Source organism: Miniopterus schreibersii (assembly GCF_964146895.1).
Source record: "Miniopterus schreibersii genome assembly, chromosome: 8".
NCBI lineage: Eukaryota > Metazoa > Chordata > Mammalia > Chiroptera > Miniopteridae > Miniopterus > Miniopterus schreibersii.
Window position 1 is genome coordinate 41568401 of NC_138109.1, and position 23513 is coordinate 41591913.

The 23513-nt window shown below is 41.1% G+C and overlaps 1 protein-coding gene across 6 annotated transcripts in view; it reads left to right on the forward strand.

Annotated features, from left to right (window-relative positions):
* The window catches only part of PDE4B (phosphodiesterase 4B), a 472365-nt gene extending 449177 nt beyond the window's left edge, over positions 1-23188 (forward strand). For 5 of the 6 annotated variants that reach the window (XM_081145573.1, XM_081145574.1, XM_081145572.1 and 2 more), the window contains 9 exons: positions 5277-5370; positions 11029-11207; positions 12357-12455; positions 12594-12758; positions 14530-14629; positions 16621-16775; positions 16892-17014; positions 17734-17916; positions 20876-23188. In XM_081145573.1, coding sequence (XP_081001699.1) covers positions 5277-5370; positions 11029-11207; positions 12357-12455; positions 12594-12758; positions 14530-14629; positions 16621-16775; positions 16892-17014; positions 17734-17916; positions 20876-21241 — 1464 coding nt within the window. In that variant the 3' untranslated portion in view covers positions 21242-23188. Of the gene's footprint in view, positions 1-4154; positions 4632-5276; positions 5371-11028; positions 11208-12356; positions 12456-12593; positions 12759-14529; positions 14630-16620; positions 16776-16891; positions 17015-17733; positions 17917-20875 lie in introns of those variants that run through there. The other variant, XM_081145577.1, reaches the window with a different exon arrangement.
* The last annotated feature ends 325 nt before the right edge of the window (positions 23189-23513 follow it).

Genomic DNA, 23513 nt, shown 5'->3' on the forward strand with positions numbered 1-23513 from the left:
GAGTCAAAATTCAGTCCCTAACAAAGTCATTGTGACTTTAATGACTTGGGCAGTTGTTTCATGCGCAAAAACAGGAAGACCCCACACAATAAGGCGCCTGTCTCACAGATGGGCTCCTGCGTAGACGGCCACCCACCAGGGCAACTACAGGGCTGTCTTCCTCTCTTTTTGGCAACTTTTTTTCTTTTGCACAATTTCCACCTACCACTTTCATCATGAAGTTATCAATGAGAGGAAAGTGCTTGCTTTATCTAGTCTTTGATAGTCAGGAGAATATATTTAATCATTTAGGATTCACTCCTAAGTGATTTCTAGGTGATCCCTCAAATTAGTAGCTTTTTCATGTGCTTGATATTAACCCCTTGTATTATTGCTCTCTTGGATTTTCTTTTACTCTTAGACACATAAAAGCATCAAAATTTAGGACTAGAATGACTCTCTGAGTTCATTTTAGTCTACCTTTCCTATGTAATTAATTTAACTAAGAACTTATTACCAACAGAGTTCCTAGGTGGCCTGGGGATCTTTGAACAAAGCTCAAACTAGTTGTCTCATGAGAAATATAGAAATGATGAAGTGTTTCATCATGTCAGAAGAATCTGCCTCAGAAAAATATAATCTTTATATATAGCGTTGAAGCTAAAGAAAAATTGAAGCCATATACAAAATGTTTATATCAAGTGTAATTGAATTTCAGCTTTTGCTATTCCAGATATTTTAAATAACTTCCCACTACTAAAGGTAGCCTATGCAAAAAAAGAAATTCACGTAATTTTATAGAGAAGATATATTCTGGGTAAACAATATTAAATCATTTATGTAGATAATATCTTTTTCTCTTTTCAAAAAATAACCACAATTTCTACAGTGCTCACAAATCTAGTGTCAGACATTAGCTTAAGGAAGCATTGGAGAAGTTTGTGTGACTAAGGGTTCATTCACAAACTTGGCTTCTCTGTGTTGAAAAGGGGCTTCAGCCACATTTCCTCTGGGGACATTATTTCTAGCTAGGCCCTAACAGGGTTTTCTTGTGTAGGCAGATTCTTAACTGAAAAATAGAATCTGTGTCCATTAAGTAGTAGAGACACATTTATCTTAGACACAGTGTGCTCCTGTTTGTGGCTTTCTCTACAGCGTCGGATAGAGTAATAATGGCCTCCCTTTTCAATTATCTAACTCCTTGAGACACAGTTTCCCTCCGGAGCTATCTTTCCTTCCTTTTTGGACTGAATACCCAACTTGATGAGAAGACAGGGAAACTCCAGTAGTCTTAAAATATAAAACTCTGGGAGGATGATAAATACTTTTCTTCCTTTGTTGGTGACTTATTCTTATGGACGGAAGGGTTTCTGATTGGGGTTGTTTTTCTCAGTAGTGTTGAGAGAGTTTTGTTTTCTGGGAAATATTGGTTGCTGGTAACTCATGTGCCCAGACTGTAGGAGGCTGCCACAACATTTATCACAGAGTCATGACAGGTTCAGGCTGAGAGTCTGAGATCTCAAAATCATACCTCACTCTCGTTTTGTGTATGAGAGGTGAAGTGACTTCACGGGACTGTAATCATGAACTGAGAACGAGAGGCTGGACTCGTCTGGCACGTCACTGCTGCCTCTGGCTCAACAGAAACAACTCTCATCTGGGAGTCAGACACTGAAAACCCGACTAAGCCAAGCTCCCCAGCTGTCTCCTCAGCTTTCACCTTGAACACAGTTCACATCTAGTCCGTTTCTTGATGTGTCTCTTCTCCCAGGCCAGCACTAATCACACTAGTTGGACTCCACGTTACTGGAATGTAAAAGGTGCCCCTGTCTGCGCCTCGCAGGCCGTGTCTGCCTTTCTTCGTGTGTGCAGAACACAACATAAGTGGGCCCTTCATAACTGCTTTTTGATGAGAGCAATGATTGCCTTAGTCAGTGTGGTTGGGCCCTCCCTCAAGGAGCAGGAAAACCAAAGGCTGTTGCTAAGCGACATTTAAAGGACTGGGTCGGTTTCTGACACTGAGTGACCGCCATTTGCGTACTTCATTATGTGTGTTTTAAGGTTGCCTTAAGATGACTTTGTTGTTTGGTGGCATTTCCATGCCTCCAGCAAAAGGCTCATAGAACTATTTTAGGCATGAGAAGGGGGGGGGGGGTATTTATCTGCTAACTACTCCCAGGAGTATTGGCCCCGTCTGTAAGCTATGCTGGAAAGGTGAGGAGTGTGGTTGAGCCTCAGCCCTGAAACTGAGAGCCACTTCCCCGCTCCCACATGGGGACCTATTGACAATGTTAGGCCACGAGGGTCCTGTGACCATGGGAGGGGACAGAAAGAAAGAAGAAAAGTGTGTCCTTTCTTAGTAATTTATGATTGAATTTCTACCTGCTCCTATATTCTGAGCTCAGGCCAATACAGCTAATAAAAAACCTGCCCAACTCTCTCTCCAGACCTCTAACTGTTGTAGTTAACGAACATGCTCTAATGTATCTGACTATTTCTGCTAGGATGTAAGTTCATTAAAAGCATGAAAAGGTTTTTACTTTTCACAGTTATATCTTCAATGCTTTGCCTGGCACATTTAGGAGTTTAATAAATATTTAGCAAATGCAAGCTATAATGATACGATTAAAATAGAGCAAACCTGACTGAATCCAAAATCCTTCTTAATATTTCAGAAACCAAAGGAACCAAAAGGAGAATGATTCTTTGCATGTTACATTTGGCTAAGGCTAGTGCAGAGAGTTCGTTAAAAGAAATCATCTGTCTCTATGCTTTTTACACGATTTTTTTACAGTGTTCCAAGAAGAGTTTGTTTCTTTGCCAAAATTCAGCTGATCAGTAAGAGCGTAGAAACTCGTCTTTCCCAGCTTCTAAGTCTTTAGTGTAAGTGCTTCTCTTTTGAGAACTGAAAATGAGATGCCATTAAGACTGAGCAGTTATGTCTCACAAACCAAATAACGTGGAACTTGCGCGATTACCTGGAACTGAAAATGGCATAAAGGTCCAGTTGGTAAAACAAGGTGGCTGGGATCCCTGGTCACCGTTACTAACATGATGTATCACGGGGAAACACACGCAAGCAGGGTCACCCAGAGAGGATGACTGTGCCTCTTTGAGAGCAGCGCGTGGTGCGGCGAGCCAGCCGGCGGCGATGCTGGCTTCCCCTGAAAGGCCGGTCTCCTGGGCACAAGCAGCGGCCTGACCGGGCTTAGATGCCTGAAGTGAAGCCATTGTCAGCGCAGGATGCTCATTGGAAAGGGGAATGCCTGACAGGAAAGAGAGCCAATGGGGGGGGGGGCCCCCCGCTGTCGCCTTGGTGTTTTGCTATTCCTTCAACTGTTGTACTTGAACTCCTGGGCGTCCCAGTGTCCGGTAACAGAGCGAGGGGGAAGGCGGGGGGGGGGGGGGGGGGGGGGGGGGGGGGGGGGGGTGGCCCTGGGTAGGGAATCCCACTGCGGCAGGGCTCCAGCCTTAGGCTCCTCCTCCAACACTGACAGGAGGGGGCGGGGAGCACCTACAGGGAAGGAATGACTTTCTCAACATGCCTTAGCTTGCTGCAATTAAATAAAAATAAATTTAACTCTAGATATTTCTAACAGGAATTAGAAGATGTAACACTAAAGCACCCAAAAAGCATAGTCACTCCTAACCCAAATAATTCTCCATTCATGCAGCAAACAGTATCTTGTATTTCTGAACACACTCTAGACCCTCGATCAAAAGGATAAATGTGTTTAATTTGTTGAATGCCATCTAATATGTATATTAATGAGCTGATGGAGTACAGAAAATTACCTTCTGCATATGAAGTACTTTTTAAATGAAATCATTATCTCCTTGTAAAAGAAGGCTACATGCATTGGCACACTCTTGGTGAGAAAAAAAAAAAAAAATCCTCCAAAAAATAGTTTTAAAAAAATATTTTTGTGTACCAAAGGCCTCATCTGAAAACAGTCATGGTCTTACTCCTTTTCATTTTTTAAAAATGTTCAGAAAGTCAATTCGCCAAACACACCACCGCTGCGACCCCCTCCTGGTGGCTGAGCCCCGTGGGGACACCGTGTGTGCAGAGGCTCGGGCTCCGCAGAGGAGAGAGGGTTAAGGACACCTCGTTGAAATGGGGGAGGGTACCGACTTCAGATTTACTTAAATATTCATGGGGCTTCCTCCATTTTAATCTTCTCCTTTTAAAAAGATGGCTGTGTTTCCCAGTCCGGCAGCCCCTGGGGAAAGCAGACTTGCTCCTTCCTGGCGGAGCTGAGCCGAGGGCTGAGCTGGGTGCAAGCCCTCGGGCCACCAGGCCGGCCCACAAGCCGCGGGCGCTGCACCCGCCGCCGAGCCCGGCCGGACGGGCGCTGGCTCCCCCTGCGAGTCCTCCCTTCATCACTCTGCCAGAGAAGGAGCGGGGAGCTCGGGCTTCTGGCGAGAATGGAGTGCGAAGATGGGCTTTGTTTGGATTAGGAAATGCTTTAAGTTTTGGAGGCTTTGTCTTCCCTAAGTTTTGCTTATTTTACCACTGAATGTACAAGGCTTTCCCCGATCGCTCCCTCGGAGCTGTGAATTCTCTCAAAGGGACCTGTGGACTGAGGCAAGGACATTCCAAAATGCCCGAGGCAAACTATTTGTTATCTGTATCTTGGGGTTACATCAAGGTGGGTTCATTTGATTCTGTGCTGTGTCTTTAATGGAATGTGAAGCATTTATACCTGTATGTTTTTCACGAAGGAGAAAACATCTGTAATGATTTCATCTGTGTTGTCACTTAGCCCGGCGAGGCTGCTTATTATGAAATAAGGGCATGTTATAGACATTGTATTAAAATTGACTGGGTTGTCTTTTATCATTTTTTTTTTTTTTTACAAAATGCTATTTTTAAAGGATGCTTCTCCCCGCCTTTGTTTTCCCTGAAACTTTTCACATATAATCTCTTCCCACTATACAGGTTATTAACTCAAATGACATATGAGAGTTCATTTCCAATAAATGTATTTTAAAATAGTCTAACATTTTCAAGTGAAATTATCTTGACCTCTCTTAAGGTTCCTTTTTTTATGTTTGCATCTTCAAAAGAAATCAAATGTTAATTCTGAGAAATCTTAAAAAGATCTCTTTTTCCTAAGGTGACGTTGGAATAAATTAATATTAAAGGGGTATTGTATTTCATAGAAACAGTATCATTTACCTAATGGTATCTGCTCATCCAAACTCTTGGTTCTTAAACAGCAAAGTTGTAAACATGTAAAGTGATCATTTGTTGTTTTTTAGGTGGTTAATACGTTTTTGTTCTTCTTATACAGTTCAAAAGGATGCTGAACCGGGAGCTGACACACCTCTCAGAAATGAGCCGATCAGGGAACCAGGTGTCTGAATACATTTCAAATACTTTCTTAGGTAAGATATCAACAGGAAACCTCTTTCATACCTGAGATTTTTTAGTATTAATCTCTGCAAACCATCAGAGACATCCCATGTAAGTTTTAAATGAGGTAAAGTCATAGAAAAACAAATCCATTTAAAGTAAGAACTAAGGACAGCTTTTAAGGGCAGGGGAATGAGCAGGAAGGTGTTATAAAAAAATAAAAATAAAAATATCCATCAAAGACAGAAGTTATGATGGATTAAGTATATTTTTAAGGACCTCAGATCATCCCTTATCTACCTACCCACTTCCATCTCTCCCAAGACTTCTGAAGAGGTGGAAGTAGGGATTTCAAGCACCCAAAACTCTCAGAACAGCTCCATTGGCTCCTGGGATGTGGTACTCTTTAAATTCTTCCAATATCTGGGCTTTGAGCAAAAGGTTTCCACTCCGGTGGTTTGTAAGAGATGTGGTTGGCTAATAATTAATTTAGCCCATGAGGATGGGCTTTGAAAACAATTTGACTATTGCTTTGCTCAGTTATTTCTTAAAGATGAGTAGTGGGGGAAGAATCTTTACATCTGAAAGATTTGCCCCCCTGCAGGCAGCATCGGTATCTTCCCAGTCTGATGCTTTATCAGTTGTGCTCTGTAGTCGCATTGCTAGTATTTAACACATGGCACAGGAAAGACTTGTATCAATGATTCCTTAACTACTTCAACCATCCTGTTTTGATTACTAGGGATTTCTGATCTCATGTTAACAGCTATTCTATTGTATAATGAACTTATTTGGGCTATTTTTCTTCAATGAGGCCTGTAGAATCAGTAAATCTGTACTTCAAAGTGAATGGGTAGCATTTAGATTCTGATTCTGTGGACTTTCAGTTCCCCTGCATTATGCTTGTTTCCAGAACTCCACTTTCCAGGGAAATGACCCTTTCTTACAGCTGAACATCACACCTTCTTTTCGGCACATCATTAAATCAATGAGCATTTGCCTTGATGCCTTATGGAAACACATTCTTCTTCTGCTTTTATTTCAAAGATCAATCCCATTTGTCTAATACCAGAGCAGGTCCTGCTATCAGCAGATCAATCTTAGACGAGCCTAGTGCAAAGCTCAGGGAATTGCTCTGCGCCGATGGGCACCTGAAGATTAACCACTGCCTTTCCAGCTGTTTCCAGTGTGTGGGTGTCTGAAATAGCTGGTCTCCTCCCGCTGCAGTTGTGCTGGGCCTTTGTCAGAGAACAAAGGAGAATAATTTTTCAGACATCTGAACTCCAAGAGGTAGCCAGAATCTAAATGAACAGAAAGCACTCTATACTGATCCTTTTGTTTTCCAGTATTCCCCCTTTATTCTTTTGAAGCCAGGCATCTCCCCCTGTCTATTTCAGATGTACTCCATTCTGTGCAACATCCAATTATTTTCATAAGCTGGCAACTGTTTTAGGGACATTTTACAGGTTAATGACTGTGGGAGAAAAGAATAAAATCAGGAAGAGCAAGAATTCATTTTTGTTTTCATAAACATTGCATTTTTAAAATACTAGGTCTCTTCTGTCTCAGAAGAGATGCTCATGACTAGAGAAAAGTTGCATAAAGTCCCTGAGCCCCTAATCATCCAAGACTACATCTAAGAAGTCCTCTTCACTGTCATTTCTTTCACTACTCACTTGCCAAGGACAACAAGCATATTTTAGAATGCTAATTAATGTCTATTGTCATCAAAGTCTTCCAAGTGAGAAAGCTGGTAAGATAAAGATGAGTTCTTAGTCTCAACGCTTTGTATCTCAAAAACAGGCAAATGTCAACTCTCTGTCCAACGTTCCATTTGCTAGTTAAGCACATCTCTTACAGAAAACCAATCATTTGGCTTCTTATTATTTCAAAAATTAAATTATCAAGAACACATTGTTGAGGAAGGGTGTTAGGATTTCAGTCCTTACAGACTCAGCATGAGGAAGGTAGTGTGTGTGTGTGTGTGTGTGTGTAAGAGAGTGTGTGTAAGAGAGTGTGTGTGTGAGTGTGTGCATGAATGAGATAGACCCAATCAAACAAACTAGACAGACTGATTAAAATGTTAATATTCTTGGGAAAACATAGGGAGAAAAAACCCATCATATAAACAGGATGTATCATTTGCCTCATCTGGTAAAATGGGAGCATTGGAATAGATGACATCCCAGAGCCCTCCCAGCTCTAACTTTCTATGACTCTTATATAGGTGGAGTTTATCTGACTTGCTAGACATACCTGGCAACCTGAATTCTCTCTAATAGACTGTATATTTGCAATTTGGCAATCCTAAAAAGCAAAGCTTGTTTCCAAACTGCAAATGCAGGACTCTTAGTCCTATCCTGCGAGCATAGTAAATACTCCTGGAGGACCACAAATGAAACCATCTTCATAAGTGGTCAGATCTGCAAGGAACTTTAATGGCCTTGTAGTCCAATTCCCTCACTTTACAGGAGAGAAAACTGAGGCCTAGAAGGGCAAAGTAACTCGACCAAGATTACTTTTCTAATATGTTCCTGAATCAAAACTAAAACTTGGCTCTCATGACTCCTAGACCTAAATACCCTACCGCTCCTTTAACTAGGAAAGAAGGCTATTAGGAACTCAGAACATAAGAAAGAAAATCACACTTAAGGGTATTTTAGTAATATTCATCTTTTGGAGAAAAGTCTTTAGAAATCAGTATTGGTGGACCTAAAAGTAAAATGTTTATTAACAGTTTCCAGTAATATAAAAAGGTCTTGTTAAAGCATAGCAACCATCTCAGTAAGCACAAAATGAGAAGACATTGGCAATTTAAATTAAACTTGAAGAGCAATGTCTCAATAAGAGTCATCGGATGTTAAAATGTGTCATCAGAGGGAGGGAATCCCTTACTCCAGGGATCTGTGAAAGTTGTGTTACATTTCCATCAAAAGGGTGGTGTCCACATAATCCAAAAGGAAGGCAAGAGACCACTTACCACTGCAGGCACTTCTTGATGCCATTATATGAACATGGGCTCCAGGTTGCTGGTATAAGAAGAAATAAAGCAAGACCTACAGGGAAGGAGCATAGACAAAGCAAGATACTTAGATGTGGCCTTACATTTTAGTTAATATTGTTATGAACAGAGAAAAAGCATTCTTTAAAATCCCCTACTTACTGTCTCAAAAACTAAAATACAGAATTTTCAAGATGCAAGGAAAAGAACTTAGGAACTTTACACAATCAACTACTGTGATCTAGCAAGAAACACACCTCAGATTGTGCCATTAGCAGAATTTTGATATGACTGGTTTTTTTGCATCTGTTTTTTTCTTTGTTTTATATGGTCCACTGTAATCTGACCATTCTGTAAGTGTAATTCACTAAATGTTTATTGTGATTCTTTGAGTCTGTGTTTCAGGTTATTTCCACATTGTGCTGGCTAAGCGTTTAACAGAGGAAATTCAGAATAGGGAAAAGCATTTAACAGAGGAAATTCAGAATAGGGAAACCTATCAGTTGTTCCAATGCCTCCATAGGGAAACACCCATTAATGTCCAACTGGCACTGTGGGAACAATGGCTTTCTTCTTTATTGTAATGTTCCAGACACAGACACCATAGTGATTCAGCTCAATCACTCGCTGCTGCAGGGGATCTTTAATTAAGCAGAGGGGAAAAGCTGCTAGTGCCACTAGAGGTTCCTTATATCTGCCGTAGCATGGGAGAGTCCTGCAGTCTGTTTAACCAGACATGAAGAATGGTGAAGGACGGTGGTCAGGAAAGGCATGGGCTATCATGCCCTTTCATTTTAGCAAAAGTAATAATTATTAGGAGTGAAGTGACAGGGAGAAAAGTAATTTCAAAAGTAACATAATCTGTCATTTTTAATGCCAGAGATTTTGAGACCAGAAAGATATTTTTTTACAGGAACCTCAAGGCCTGGGTTCTATGCTATTAAATCACTGTATCTGGAACACAGTAATTGCAAAATAAATATCTGTTGAATAAATTGCACTCTGAGCTTGGGCAAGTTGCTGACTTCATCTGAAAAGTGAGAGTGTGGTATTATTATTGGTTCCCAAACCTGGCTCTGACCATCAGAGTTACTTGGGAAGCTTTTAAAAAGCACAGATTCAGTAAGACTGGGTGGGGCTCATAAATCTGTATTTTTTAAAAGTTCCCTGAGTGCTTCTGATGCCGAACCAGGTTGGAAACCCCTAAACTCATTGAAATGAACCACTAAATTTCCTCCATAGGCAAAAGCCATAGTATAGCCGCTGCGTCTAGGAGCTTGTGGGCACCTAGAGATGATACTGAGGTACTGGGGAGCGAGAACACCCTTGCCCCAGCCCTACAGCCAGGTGTTGAGGTGTACATGATGGTTGCTTCTGTCTTCCTGTGTTTGCTTTGCTTTGATGAGTTGTCCCTAGGGCCCCATGAGCAGGCAGAGGTCTCTGGGGAGAACATGTGACTATGCCATCATGTGTAAGAGTTGAAAGCAAATAGTCTAGATCCCAGCATGCCAACTGGAAACATGTCATTTTCAAATGGAGAAGTTGTATTTGTACTTACTTTCAGTGTAACAAGCAGAGATAAATGTAGGAACATTTGAAAGCTGATTAACTCTTTCGGTCACAGGTGTCATTTAGTTCAGTGTAATAGCTGTCAAGCAATTTAATAAAATATTACCTCAGTACACTTCCAAGTATCCCTGTGGCCTGAAAGAGTTAATGCATTTTTCAGAAGTACTCAGGATACATCCCCCTGTGAAATGAAATGGAATATTTGATTGCTGATGTTTTTAGTAGCATGATATAGAGGAAAGTGCTCTCACGAGCAGGTAGACATGCTTCTTTCAATAATTCTAGCTCTACTATTACTTTGTTGTAGTAGAATTTTTTAAAAGATTAAATGATATGATAATAAATATTAAATAAGCATAAATATTTTAATAAATGTAATGACTGTTACAAATAAGGGGCATCTATTATTATAATTTTTTAGTAGAATTAATAGACACAAGGCATGAAGTAAAACTGAAATTATAATCTCCCCCAGACCTCAAATGGCAATTAGCCAATGCTTTAAAGTAATTATTTGAAGATGATAAACCATTTATTTCTCTAACATACATTATGCCTGTCTAAACTAAAATTATAAGTAAACCATTTATTTCTCTAACATACATTATGCCTGTCTAAACTAAAATTATAAGTTATAGCCAGCTAAAGTTACATGGATTTTTTACATTAAAAATTAAAACACATATAACAAAATGAACAGAATGTAAAGGCTGTTTTTAGTAACCTGGTCTTGGCTGCATGAAACTTTTCTAGTATACAAACATACAAGTTATTAACTTAAAAAAACCTACATATAAATATTGATGTTTCACCTTGACCATGTACAAGTGTAATTCTTTTCAATTAGACCGCAAACAGAAGAGCTGGGATCAAGTCCTACCTCTGCTACTTCTTGGACAACTTACTCAGCTTTTCTGGGCCTCAGTTTGCTCAGCAATAAAATGGAGCAAAATACTTTTCCCATTTACCTCACAGGATCGTCCTGAAGATCAAGTGATATAATGCGTGACAGTTTTTCATAAGATGCAAAATCCATTGCAGATGCTTAGAGGTTGTTTTACATATTGTAGTGGCTTCTCATTGACACTCACGTTCTGAAAAACATATCCCTTTGTTGCAGACAAGCAGAATGACGTGGAGATTCCATCTCCCACCCAGAAAGACAGAGAGAAAAAGAAAAAGCAACAGCTCATGACACAGATAAGCGGAGTGAAAAAGCTGATGCATAGTTCAAGCTTAAACAATACCAGCATCTCACGCTTCGGAGTCAACACGGAAAATGAAGATCATCTAGCCAAGGTGGGTGTGTGCTGGGGGTGCATGTAGCTCTCTGCTTCACAGCGGGCAGATGCTTAAACTACCTGCTAGGAAATAGCAGTGATCGCTTTTGCTTTATTATTAAGTTGTATGATAAGGAGGCTGGTGTGGCCTTCTTGTCCATTGAGAGGCACCTAATTAAAGACTTTCTATACCAAAGGGCCATTTTTTTTCACCCTACGCTGGATTTGTAAACAGATAGTTCCTCATGAATGAGAATCCTACTAAAGGTGCATTGAAAGAATCCAAGGGGATGCCAGTGGGTGGAACTGAATTATCACGATTCAGTTTAATGGGACATTTTGGGGACTGTATGCCAAGGACCAATGGGAAAAATCTGAGTTAACTGGTAGAGCTGAAGAAGAAATGAGAAAAATTGACAGTACTGACTCTTGAACCCAAACCCCAGTAGTAGAGGAAGGCCCAGAAAGAGTTTATACATGCACTAGGAGGCTACATAAGGTAACTGCTGAGATCCTCTCAGCCTTGTGAGAATGAAATGAGCTTACTGTGAGACATTCAGTGAGGCCTTCTGAAAGGTATCATTAGAGTAAAGTAGGTTACACATTGGGCCAGGCCTCTAGGGAGAGACTAGAACCCTCATTCCAGACAATAATTAAAAAATGGAATGAATTGTTTCTTTAATCAGAGAATCTTAGAATAATCCCACAACACAGGACTGAATGATGTTTATTCCAGGTTTATCTGAGGCCTAGGCACTGTAGGATATAATGCGTGACTGGCATTCTTCATTAAATTAGGTTCGACTTACGCACATTCTAGCAGCTGAATCTTTCTGACCTGGCCCTTAGTGATAATATCCAAAGGACAGAAGTGTAGCCCTGAGATGGTTTTCTAGCTCCAATCACTTGCAGCTACCTCTGATGAGGCAAATATAAATCAGCAACTAAATTTATAAATGAAATATACAGAAACTTGGAACTAGAATGAAGAGGACACCCAGTCTCCTAGGGCATTCCATTTTAACTTTTTTCATGCAACTAGAACACTGTAAATAGACACTGGAAAGACAGACAGCCTTTGTCCAAAAAGTAAATAAAAATAATGAGGTATGCAAAAAACAAACAAACAACTGTTCTTATCCATAAATTCCTCTCATTCTGACTACAGGAGCTGGAAGACCTGAATAAATGGGGCCTTAACATCTTCAATGTGGCCGGATATTCACACAACAGGCCCTTGACGTGCATCATGTATGCCATATTCCAGGTGCGCGAACAGGAAAGAATGGTGGTTATTCCCTTGGATGACTACTATTCTTTTCTATCCCAGTTTACTTTCCTGATTTAGCTTTTCTTCATTTTTGGACATCTACTTATTTATTTTCTAATCCATTTTACAATATAGGAAAGAGACCTCCTAAAGACATTCAAAATCTCCTCTGATACATTTGTAACCTACATGATGACGTTAGAAGACCATTACCATTCTGATGTGGCATATCACAACAGCCTACATGCTGCTGATGTAGCACAGTCTACCCATGTTCTTCTCTCAACACCAGCACTCGATGTGAGTAGTTGTGATCTCTTTTGCATACCTGCCCGTCCTCTTTAAAAAGTGCCATACAGCATGTAATGTATTTGCAGAAATAATGTAATTAGATGATTGTATATTCTTGAACTGGTTCTTTGATTATGTGTAGCATCTACCAATTGGGTTACTGATATCAGAGTAACCCAATTATATCTCTTTATATCTCTTACAGTTGAAGAGAGTTTAATTATCAAGCGATTAACAGGATGCTTTATTTTTCATTGTATCTCTTGTATTTAATACATGTCTAGTTCAGTGACTAGTATATAGTATATCTTCAATATGCATGTACTGATCTGAGCTGCCCACACCATCCCAAGCATTGTGAGGGATGGCACAGAAGCATAATATAAAATTTTCTGTATAGCTCCTGTTAGGAATAAACATCCACAGGCTTATTCTCCAGAGAAATCGTAAAACTGATGCTATGGGCTAAAGAAAAAGTAACTGAAAATAGAGAACTGAGAGTTGCTAGATATCTTGCTAAAAGGTGACTCTGATTCCTTCCCCAACTGATTAATGCATTTGTATGCATTAATCAATATTAGCAGCAGTATGCCCAGCAGACCATGTTTCTCTTTGACATGTGGCAGTGGTGGTCAGGGGCTTCCAAAATGAGCAGGCTCACTGCAGGAAAGGACTGGCCAACCTTTATCCAGCTCCACCTGGGCAGGTTCAGTTTGGAAGGTGAAGAAAGATTAAACAGACCACAACTCTATTGCTTGAGTTCCATATTTTTTAAGAAAAGACGACCGGGGAAAGTGAGATGGAGCTAAGGCTCTTCTGTTTCTCTGAGGGAAATGTTCTGTATAAGAATCACAGTAGACCAACACTGTTTATCAGCTAGCCTCTATTGTTGATAGGATACCTACTGTGTGGCCAGAAATTGTCCAGGAGTGCCACAGCTATTTGGAGAAGGGAGAGTTCAATGTGTCCTAGAGTAATTAGATTGATCTTCAAGAGAGAGGTGGAAACTGACCTGGCAGTTGGAGGGTGAGGAAATTTAAGTAATCACGGAGAATAAGGAAAGACATTTCCGCCATGGAAAGACATTTTAACCAGAAGGAATACATACCTAAATAAATAGTAGGTTTAAATCACTGTGTACCAGTGGGGGCAGAGAAGGCTTCATGGCATGCCATGAAGGAGTTGAGCAGTGGGGCATTAGGTTTCACTTCTTAGAAATGTTCTCAGACCTTGCCCATAGTAAACATTTAATGGATAGGTACTGAATGAACAGGTGAATGAATATATGAAACCTTCTGACCACACTACAAATTTAGCTTTCAGAAATAATTTACTGCCAGTCTTATGAGTCTGGAAGTTGGCCTTTGTTCTCTAAGTTATGCAGCCTGAAAAACATGAAGTTATATCTCAGAACACAGCCAGTCTGATTTGCTTCTTTGACCTGCATGTGCTCGCATTATATAAGCACCATTCTGCCATACAATTTAGCCAAGAAACAGATATTAGGTACCATCGATCACTCACCATGAGCACTGTGCTAATGCCTTCCTGAGCCCCAGCCTGTGGGCCTGGTGAGGGCATGGGCTCCAGCCTTCATTCCTTTCCCCTGAGATCTTAGAAGGATGGATAGGATCCACATTTAATTAAATTAGTATGTGAGACATAAAAATCAACACACAGTCCTTCTCCCAATAAGAACCAAATGGGGTAATTTAACGTGAAACTAAGTAAGCAGGATAGGCAAATGGGACTTGGAGTGAAATGTGCTCTTGCTCTGCAGGCCGTCTTCACAGATTTGGAAATCCTCGCCGCCATTTTTGCAGCTGCTATCCATGATGTTGACCATCCTGGAGTATCCAACCAATTTCTCATCAACACAAGTGAGTTCACCACTGGGACAGTCATTTGAGATAATTGTATGAGTCACTGCTTAATTTTTTTCCCCTCCTGTTTTCGTTATGGATAATAATAAGAGTAGTAATGAGGTAATCCTTCCATTCCACTCAAACTGGTCAGGCCTTTCCTGGATACTGTGTCCAGTTTGGCAATAGAATTTTTGAGCTGCACGGAGAACTTGCAACGGGTCAGGGGGGAACCATAAAAAGTATTCAATGTTTGGAAAATACAATATGCGAGGAAAGAGTAACAGATGTGGAATTATCCAGTAAGCACAAGGAAAGGCTTGGGAATAATGTGAGAATGATTTTCAGTATGATGCAGGCTCTCACGCAGAGCGTGGTGACCCACCAGTGTCCCTCGCTACTGAGGAAGCAGGCCCAAGTGTTAGATCTGAGCATAGGAACTCCAAACAGAAATCAGATTCTGAAAAAGCACTGGAATGGGTTTTCACAATCAGGAGGGAAGGTTACTAAACGTCCCGCATGCTCTCTTCCAACTGCAAAGGCTTGATAATGGATCAGTCTATAGTAGGGAAGGTGACCTCAGTGAACTTCACAGCTGGTCCAGCCTTGGGGTCCCAAGCCATACTCAGAGCTTTTGTCATGCTCAACATGTTTCGTATTCGTGCTAATGAAAATCCATGAATTCTCTAGGTTAATGCACTATTTCTAAATGCTGCAAGTCTAAGTACTTTTTCCCGTGAGAATATTGGTTTCTTTTGTCATTATTAACATCAAGTGCTGATGGTTTTCTAGAAATGTTTGGGCTACTTGCTATAAAAGATGCCTTGTCATATTTAATCATCAGAATACCTGAGTGATCTAGCTGTAGGGTACCTTGTTGTTGTTTTTGTTTCATCTTCTATTGAAAGAATATAAACTTTGGGCAACTACTTGTGTATGTGGGTTATATCAGCTGACGTAGTGTGGTGTCATGAATCAATCCATGCATAGGCCAGTTACCTTCCCACAGAGAAGTGGCCTTTCCGTGACAGCCACCTCAGCACTACAACATATAAAGCCACTTTGCAGATCTGTACCCTTCATCACAGAGTGAGTGGGGCAAGAGTGTGGAAATGACTTTGTATATCCCACCACCTTTTCTAAGGATGGAGCTCAAAGCACATGGTTAAAGCAATGGTGTATGAGTAACGACACCTGCAGTTAGAGGCACAGTTCCATTCCTTGGCTGTTATTCCTGGTTAAGGGAAAACGTGACTGCATGAGTTTGGTGACCATATTCTCATTCGCAGACTAGGCCTCTGCCTGACAAAAGATGCCCGATTCTCCTGGGTTGAAAGGCAAGCTGGGAGCTGTAGTTTCTCTATCGAGATACTGCAATCTCTGGCGTATAGAGCCAGATGGCAGAAAATTTGACATCAAGGTTGTTCTAAAAAAGTATTATTGTTTTGTTACCATATTTATAGAAAGCTCCAAAAAGCTACATTATTTGAGTAAATTGAAATTTTTCACTCACACTGTTATCTTCTTCGAAAATCCATAACTCACAATGGACAGAGCTGGCAAGCATATAAAAAAGTGAATATAGTTTGAACATCCTAATACATTTGATATAGTTTAGTGACATTTTCATTTCATTCTTTTCTGAAGCACAAAATGTGTGAAGACATAAAGGAAATTACCACCTGAGATAAAAATAGGATTTAGCAGGTTGGGAATACTTTTACCTAATGTCAAATTCTTTATAAAGAGAAGAAGGAGAAAAAGGATTTTTAAATACCAGGAACTCTAATCAAAGAGAAAGCTTATGCACTGATATCTACTAGAAGCATTTCTGACTTAGAAACTCATTCCATTCCTTAACAGAGGGAGGCTGTTTCTTTAAGGGGAAATGGCATGTGGTTCTTAAAACTATTTGAATAGAGCTAGATCTGATTTCACACTGAGGTAATGCTGACTTTTGAATTATACCCCTTTTTATTATTAAGTCATCATTTTCTCTTGTGTATTAGATTCAGAACTTGCTTTGATGTATAATGACGAATCTGTGTTGGAAAACCATCATCTGGCCGTGGGTTTCAAGCTGCTGCAAGAAGAGCATTGTGACATCTTTCAGAATCTCACCAAGAAGCAGCGCCAGACACTCAGGAAGATGGTTATCGACATGGTAAGACTTAAGCCTCTCTACGGTCCTCACTTACTTTTACCGTGGCTGGAGGAGAAATCTCATTCTCTCTGACAAACGGAACTCATGGAGTATTTTTGTTTTCTTTTTTACTCAAGGTGTTAGCAACTGATATGTCCAAACATATGAGCCTGCTGGCAGACCTGAAGACAATGGTAGAAACAAAGAAAGTTACAAGTTCAGGCGTTCTTCTGCTGGACAACTATACTGATCGTATACAGGTATTGGAGAAAAAGCCTTTGATTTAACACAAAGCCAAACCAAACAACAATTTAAAAAATGAAAACAAACTTAAGTTAGTTGCATGTCCTAGGTTATTATTACAGTTTTAGGCTTATTTTAAGGACAAACTAAGCAAGCTAAGAAATAACTAAGAAAAAACATTACAGCGTATTCTGTAATTTACGAGGAAAAACCTAACCCTATTTATTGAATTGCTTAGTTCTAAAAATAAGTGGCAAGATCTATTTGTAATAGGATGTACGTGACTGCTGGTCCCAAAAGCTCATGTTTGGATATAAATCCTGTTGACTTGAAGTTTGTTAAGTCTGTTTTGGTTATACAAATTGCCATCAGCAGTCTCTTTCCACAAGTGGAAAATATGAAGATACCTACTTTGAGTAATTTTTTGCATTTTTTCCAAACTGAGGAAAGGAAATGATGGTAGTATCTGACCTGTAATGTCCTTTCCAGTTTTTCAGTTCAATGACCATCAATTTAAGAAGACACACATTTTCCCTTTTGGGACTCCGATAGTGATAAATAACCAATTTTGGCCAGCACCATTGTTATTCCGCTTTTTTGGTGCAACACACCATAATTACAATGCAACTAAAATGTTCTTGGGTTCGGTACCAAGTGTACTAGTACAAGAGGGATGAGATGTTCTGGTAGTATTTACACCTGATTTTATGGGATTTCCAAAACTGTATGATTTCAGGTCCTTCGCAATATGGTGCACTGTGCAGACCTGAGCAACCCCACCAAGTCCTTGGAACTGTACCGGCAATGGACAGACCGCATCATGGAGGAATTTTTCCAGCAGGGAGACAAAGAGCGGGAGAGAGGAATGGAGATTAGCCCAATGTGTGACAAGCACACGGCTTCTGTGGAGAAATCCCAGGTATCTAATATAAGATTTTCAAAGTTTTTGTGAGTGCTACTGATTGTAGAACTGGGGGATTCTATCTAGCTCTTGTCTTTTAACAGAATATATATATGAAATTATAAGGAAACAACTACCCATTTAATTCCATTCTACTCATGACTCATTTGCCTTCTCCATGACACTCGATTTTACAGGGTGGAGATAAAGCAGTCACCAGAACCCATCAAAGTTTGAACTGTGTGGCCTCTAACATTTCAGATAGTTGTCTAGGATCTTAGCAAATCTAGCTGATTGAACTGAACATTGCAGCCTCCTCCAGATCATCCACCCAGATTTCTCCTGGCTCTGTCTTTACCCAGGATCTCTACTCTTGTTCCCTGCACCCCATTTTTGCCATCTCTCCATAATCAAGCACACTGCCACCATCACCAGAGGTAGTAAATCTCACCCCTACAAATCTCTTGTACCTCATAGTCCCAGCTCCGACCTGTGCCCCCTTCCAAGGTTACATCTATACTCTGAGAACATGCTGACATCTTCTGATTGTGTCCAAAGCTAAAAACTCCCTGTGGGCTGAGGACTTGGGATAATACACTGGAGACAAGGGGATGCAGAAAGGTACCACATGTCTCTAGCTGCAGAGTATGTGGCACTGGAAAGTGTCAATATCCCTACAAAGGCTGTAAGGCCCGCTGAAATGTTATTTTGTTCAGGCGACAAACGGCCTGAGTCAGGTGGTCATGACCGAGAATGAGTCTGTAGGTTGTCCGTAGTCTGTATCACAAAAGCATCTGGAGTATTTTTTGTTCATGTTTATCCTCTTTGCTTACTACCTGCTACCCACAAATTTACATATACTTGTAATATCTGTATAGTTCCTTTGCAGTTACTATTTTGTAGCCTCTTAAAAAAAATCAAGTGAGTTTAAAATCTGTGAAAGTGCTCTAAGAGTCTAATATTCTACAAAAATGCACAATAAATGTTAAGTTAGGGACAATTCAAATATCCTAAAGCCTTAATTAGAACAAGACAGTAATTAATTAATTAGTTAATTAATTGGAATAAGGCCTTTTTATTAACAACTGAATTTTTAAAAATATTTACATCATGTCTGTGCAGTTTTCCACAGATTTTTCCATACATTATCCTATTTGAACCTCACACAGCCTTGGGAGATAGACACAACATGTATTTCTCCAGTGTATCCGGTGAAGAAGTTGTCCTCTTGGCCCGTTTCACCAGCTCTTTAGTAATGCAGCGCCCTCCACCCAACGCTGTTCACTCTCCGTCACTGTGGACGGGTCTCCCTGGGGCCACGACATCGTGGTCCACTCTGGTGTTTCCCACAGATGCGCCCTGGCGACCCCTGTCTGATAGTCTGGCGATAAAGCCCTTGATTAGGTGCTCTTAGGATATGTAGAGCTCTCTCATCCCAGGACCTAGGAAATAAGCAACTAGAAGCCACCTTTCAAAAAATGCTGAGCATTTAGCAGAAGCAAAACAAATGAAGAAAGGAAATGACCGCATTGTGCTCAGCTGATTCAGTTTTCTCCATTGCCTTGAGCTTGTTTTTCTCAGGTTCCTGGAAAACACCTTGAAAATAGTCTCTAAAGTCCATTAAACACCCATAAAGAGGAAAAAGGAGTAGGTGGAAGCAAGAGAAATACCTGAATCATCTGCAGTGTAGTCCTTAAAAACAACACAGATTAGAGATGCCCTGTTTTTCATGTGAATTCTGTTTGTTAAAGCTAGGGAAGCACCAGAAAAAAAGAGAGATGGATGATTGATAGATAGATGATAGATAGATAGATGATAGATAATAGAGAGATAGATAGATGATAGATGTAAAAGAGTCACATATGAGAAAGATTCTTTGATATGGTACAATTATGTCTGCCAAAAACTAGAATGTTAATAAAGGGAAGTGTCCAGTGGTGTGGAAAGGTAGCGACACAGTGTCCCATGGATGCATATGACTCGCCCTTGCCCGTCAGCCCCTGAATCCCGACCCAGGGTCTCCCAGCCCCGCATACCATGACAGGGGAATTCCACTCTCTCACTCGACTGGTGCCTATTCTTTCGCTCAACGTGCCCCCACCCCCAGGGTTTCCTGTTTGTCCCGCAATGAAGAGGTCAGCGTGAGGCCGCAGAGCCAGCTCAAGCAGGATGCATAGCCCCTGTGTAAACCGTAGCAGAGCCATAGGCCTTGTGTTATTCACGGGAACACTAGCGCAGGAACTGCCTAATTGTTTTTATTTTCCCTTCTTTCTCCTGATGGAAATGACTGTGGGCCCTACAAATTGCAGATGTGTCCACAGAGGGGATCTTTGTTGGTTTAGGGGCTTGAAGTACTTTCAGATGTTTTACCAAACTCTTCTACAAACCAAAAGCATTCCACAGGACTTGAGAAATTTCAGAGTAGGCAGGGGCTGGCTCCCCTTCATTTTGGAACAGCGGCATGTTTTCAAGTTATCAGGGGAAGAATGTTGAGTCAGAACCCATTAGTCCCGGGGCTTCCTTCTTCAGGGAATGACTCACAGAATCCAAATAGTGACCAAGTCATTCCCAGCCAGGGTTACATCCAGACTTCTTATCTGGTGCACGGAAAAGGAAAAGTTGTTAGTTATAGTGAGATGAGAGACGAATGCAGGCTTCGAAATCAGACAAAGCTGGGACGCAGTGCCAGCTTCACTACTTACTGGCTCTGTGACCTCTCTCAAGATGTTTAATCTCAGTGAGTTCTAGTTTCCTCCTTTGTAAATAGTGGGTAACAATACTTGCTTTGCGGGATTAAGAGCGATAACTTATATGTTGCATCCAATGCAGGACGTACCATACAGTATGTGCTCAAATAATGAAATCCATGATTATTGATCTCTCTTGGGTTGTTATATTATCTTTGCATGGAAACCAGCACAGATTGTTTGGTTTTCAAGGGCCAATCACAATAACAGGTAATCTTACTTTTTTCCAGGTTGGTTTCATCGACTACATCGTCCATCCACTGTGGGAGACCTGGGCAGATCTGGTGCAGCCCGATGCCCAGGACATTCTGGATACATTAGAAGATAACAGGAACTGGTATCAGAGCATGATACCCCAGAGTCCCTCCCCGCCGCTGGACGAGCAGAACAGAGACTGCCAGGGGCTGATGGAGAAGTTTCAGTTTGAACTGACCCTTGAAGAGGAAGATCCTGAAGGACCTGAAAAAGAGGGAGAGGGCCACAACTATTTCAGCAGCACAAAGACACTTTGTGTGATCGACCCCGAAAACAGGGATTCACTGGGAGAGACTGATGTAGACACTGCTGCAGAGGACAAGTCCCCGATTGACACATAATCTCCCTCTCTGTGTGGAGACGAACATTCCACCTTTGACAAGCATGCCAGCTGTGTGGTAGGGCCAGCCCACCACGGGGCCGAGGCCTGCACAGGACAAAGGCCATGTGGCTTTTCCAGTTACTTGAGTTTGGAGCCAGAGTGCAAGACCGTGAAGCAAATAGCAGCTCAGGAAATTCCACGGTTGACTTGCCTTGCTTGCAAGCTTGGTGGAGAGCTGAAGCTTTATGTGGTACTGGAGGCCAAGTTCAGATCACAACTCAATGGCTTGAAAACAGAAGACACAAAACTGAGAGATTTTTCTGCACTAAGTTTCGGGAATCTGTCCCCTCTAGTGACTGAACTGACTAATACGTTCATTTATAAATCTGCTCACCTGTCCCTCTGTCTGCCAACCTGTGTGCCTTTTTTGTAAAACATTTTCACGTCTTTAAAAATGCCTGTTTAATACCTAGAGTGTAGTGTCAACTTCTACACAGATAAGCATTGGGAGTTGATACAAACTTTTTTGACACTTTCTGGGGGAAAAAACAAACACAGGAAAGAAAACGGTCTTCCTTCTTTCTTGGGCAATATCTTTCACTTTACTACAGTTACTTTTGCAAATAGAAAGGATACGCTTCTAACCGCATTCTGCTTCCTTCCCCCGCTGTCCCTTCCAGCTCCACAGCTGCCCTTACAACTTATCTCTGTTCGCCTGCTTTGAACAGTATTTTTTCTCCTCTGGAGTTTACGTTTTGGCTGTCAGCAGAAGCAAGTTGAACCAGCTAAGGGGTAGGAAGAGGTAGTTGTGTTGTTCACAGTAACGGTCTGTGTAAAATTCAGCGCAATGAGGCAATGTGTCCTGTTGCGCCTGGAACCCCTGTGCCACTGGAAGTCGCACGGCCCCTCCTGTCCCTCCCTCTCCCTCCTCTCTTCACTCTCACACCCAGTTCTGCCATTTTCGACTCAATGCTGCCATCTTTCTCTTGCACTGCCTTCTGCGCTAACACCTCCATTTCTGTTTATAACCGTGTATTTATTATTAAATGTACATAATGTAATGTTTTGTAAGTTATTAATTTATATATCTAACATTGCCTGCCAATGGTGGTGTTAAATTTGTGTAGAAAACTCTGCCTAAGAGTTGCAACTTTTCTTGTAACATTTTGTATTGTGTGTTCTGTAACCTGACCATGGCTAAGAGAGACATTTGGCCCCCTCGCCGGTGAGGACACCAGTGGGCTTTTACTCCGAGGGTCTGCCCTGTCCCTGTCTGAGTTGCTAATACTGCGCAGCCCCTTTACCCACCAGTTTTGGAAACACGATTCTCACATTAGATACTAAATGGTTTGTACTGAGCTTTTACTTTTGTATAGTTTGATAGGGGTAGGGGGCAGCAGGATGTGGTTTCCGCCTGCGTTCTCTCCGAATCTGTGTTACGCATGAGTTGGGTTAAAACTGGGCTCCACTGTCACCGTGGCTTCGGTTTAAAAAGCAACACTACATTTGCGCACAGTTCTTCCGAGTGTTCCCAGACTACTGACTCTGAAAAGAAAGCCTCCCGCCTGCCAGTAAGCAGGAATGTCCTGTTCCAATTAATTACAAAAAGAAAACAGTAAAGCAATGTGAATTTTATATTAAAATGTGAACTGATGTAGTAAATTATGCAAATGTGAAGCTTCTGATAACACTTGTTAGGCCTCTTACTGGCTTCAGTCTCCGTTTGTAAAATATCTCTCATGCTTTCAGTTCCGCATTGTGACTCATAGTTAAAGAAATGGCACAAATGTGCATGACCAATGGGTTTGTGTGTCTATGAACACTGCATTACTTCAGGTGGACAGATTATTGTTTTCAAAGGTTTCTCACAGTGTATGTTACAGTACTATTATTGTATATCGCGTTCAAGTGCATTCTTAAGAGACTTTTCTATGAGGTGAATAAACTAAAGCATGATTCGATTTGACTGTAGGCCCAATTATTTCGGGTTAGTTCTGACGTATCTGAAGCAGATCTTTTTCTCATGTCTTCTACCACACCCCACAAAGAAAACCAGCTACTTTGCCTGGCCAACATCACAACAGAAGTTTCAAAATCGGTGTCCAAAAAGTCCCCTAGCTTGGAACATTGCACATTTTCTTAGCAACTGTTCACCCAGCTCAATGGTGCGAGAAGGGAGCCGGTGAAGGAAAACAAACCCACCTCATGAATCTGAAGAACTTAACCTACTGGATCAATAAAGGGAATCTCCAGCTTGGCTGGGTCCTCTAGAAAAGGGAATCATAGGATCA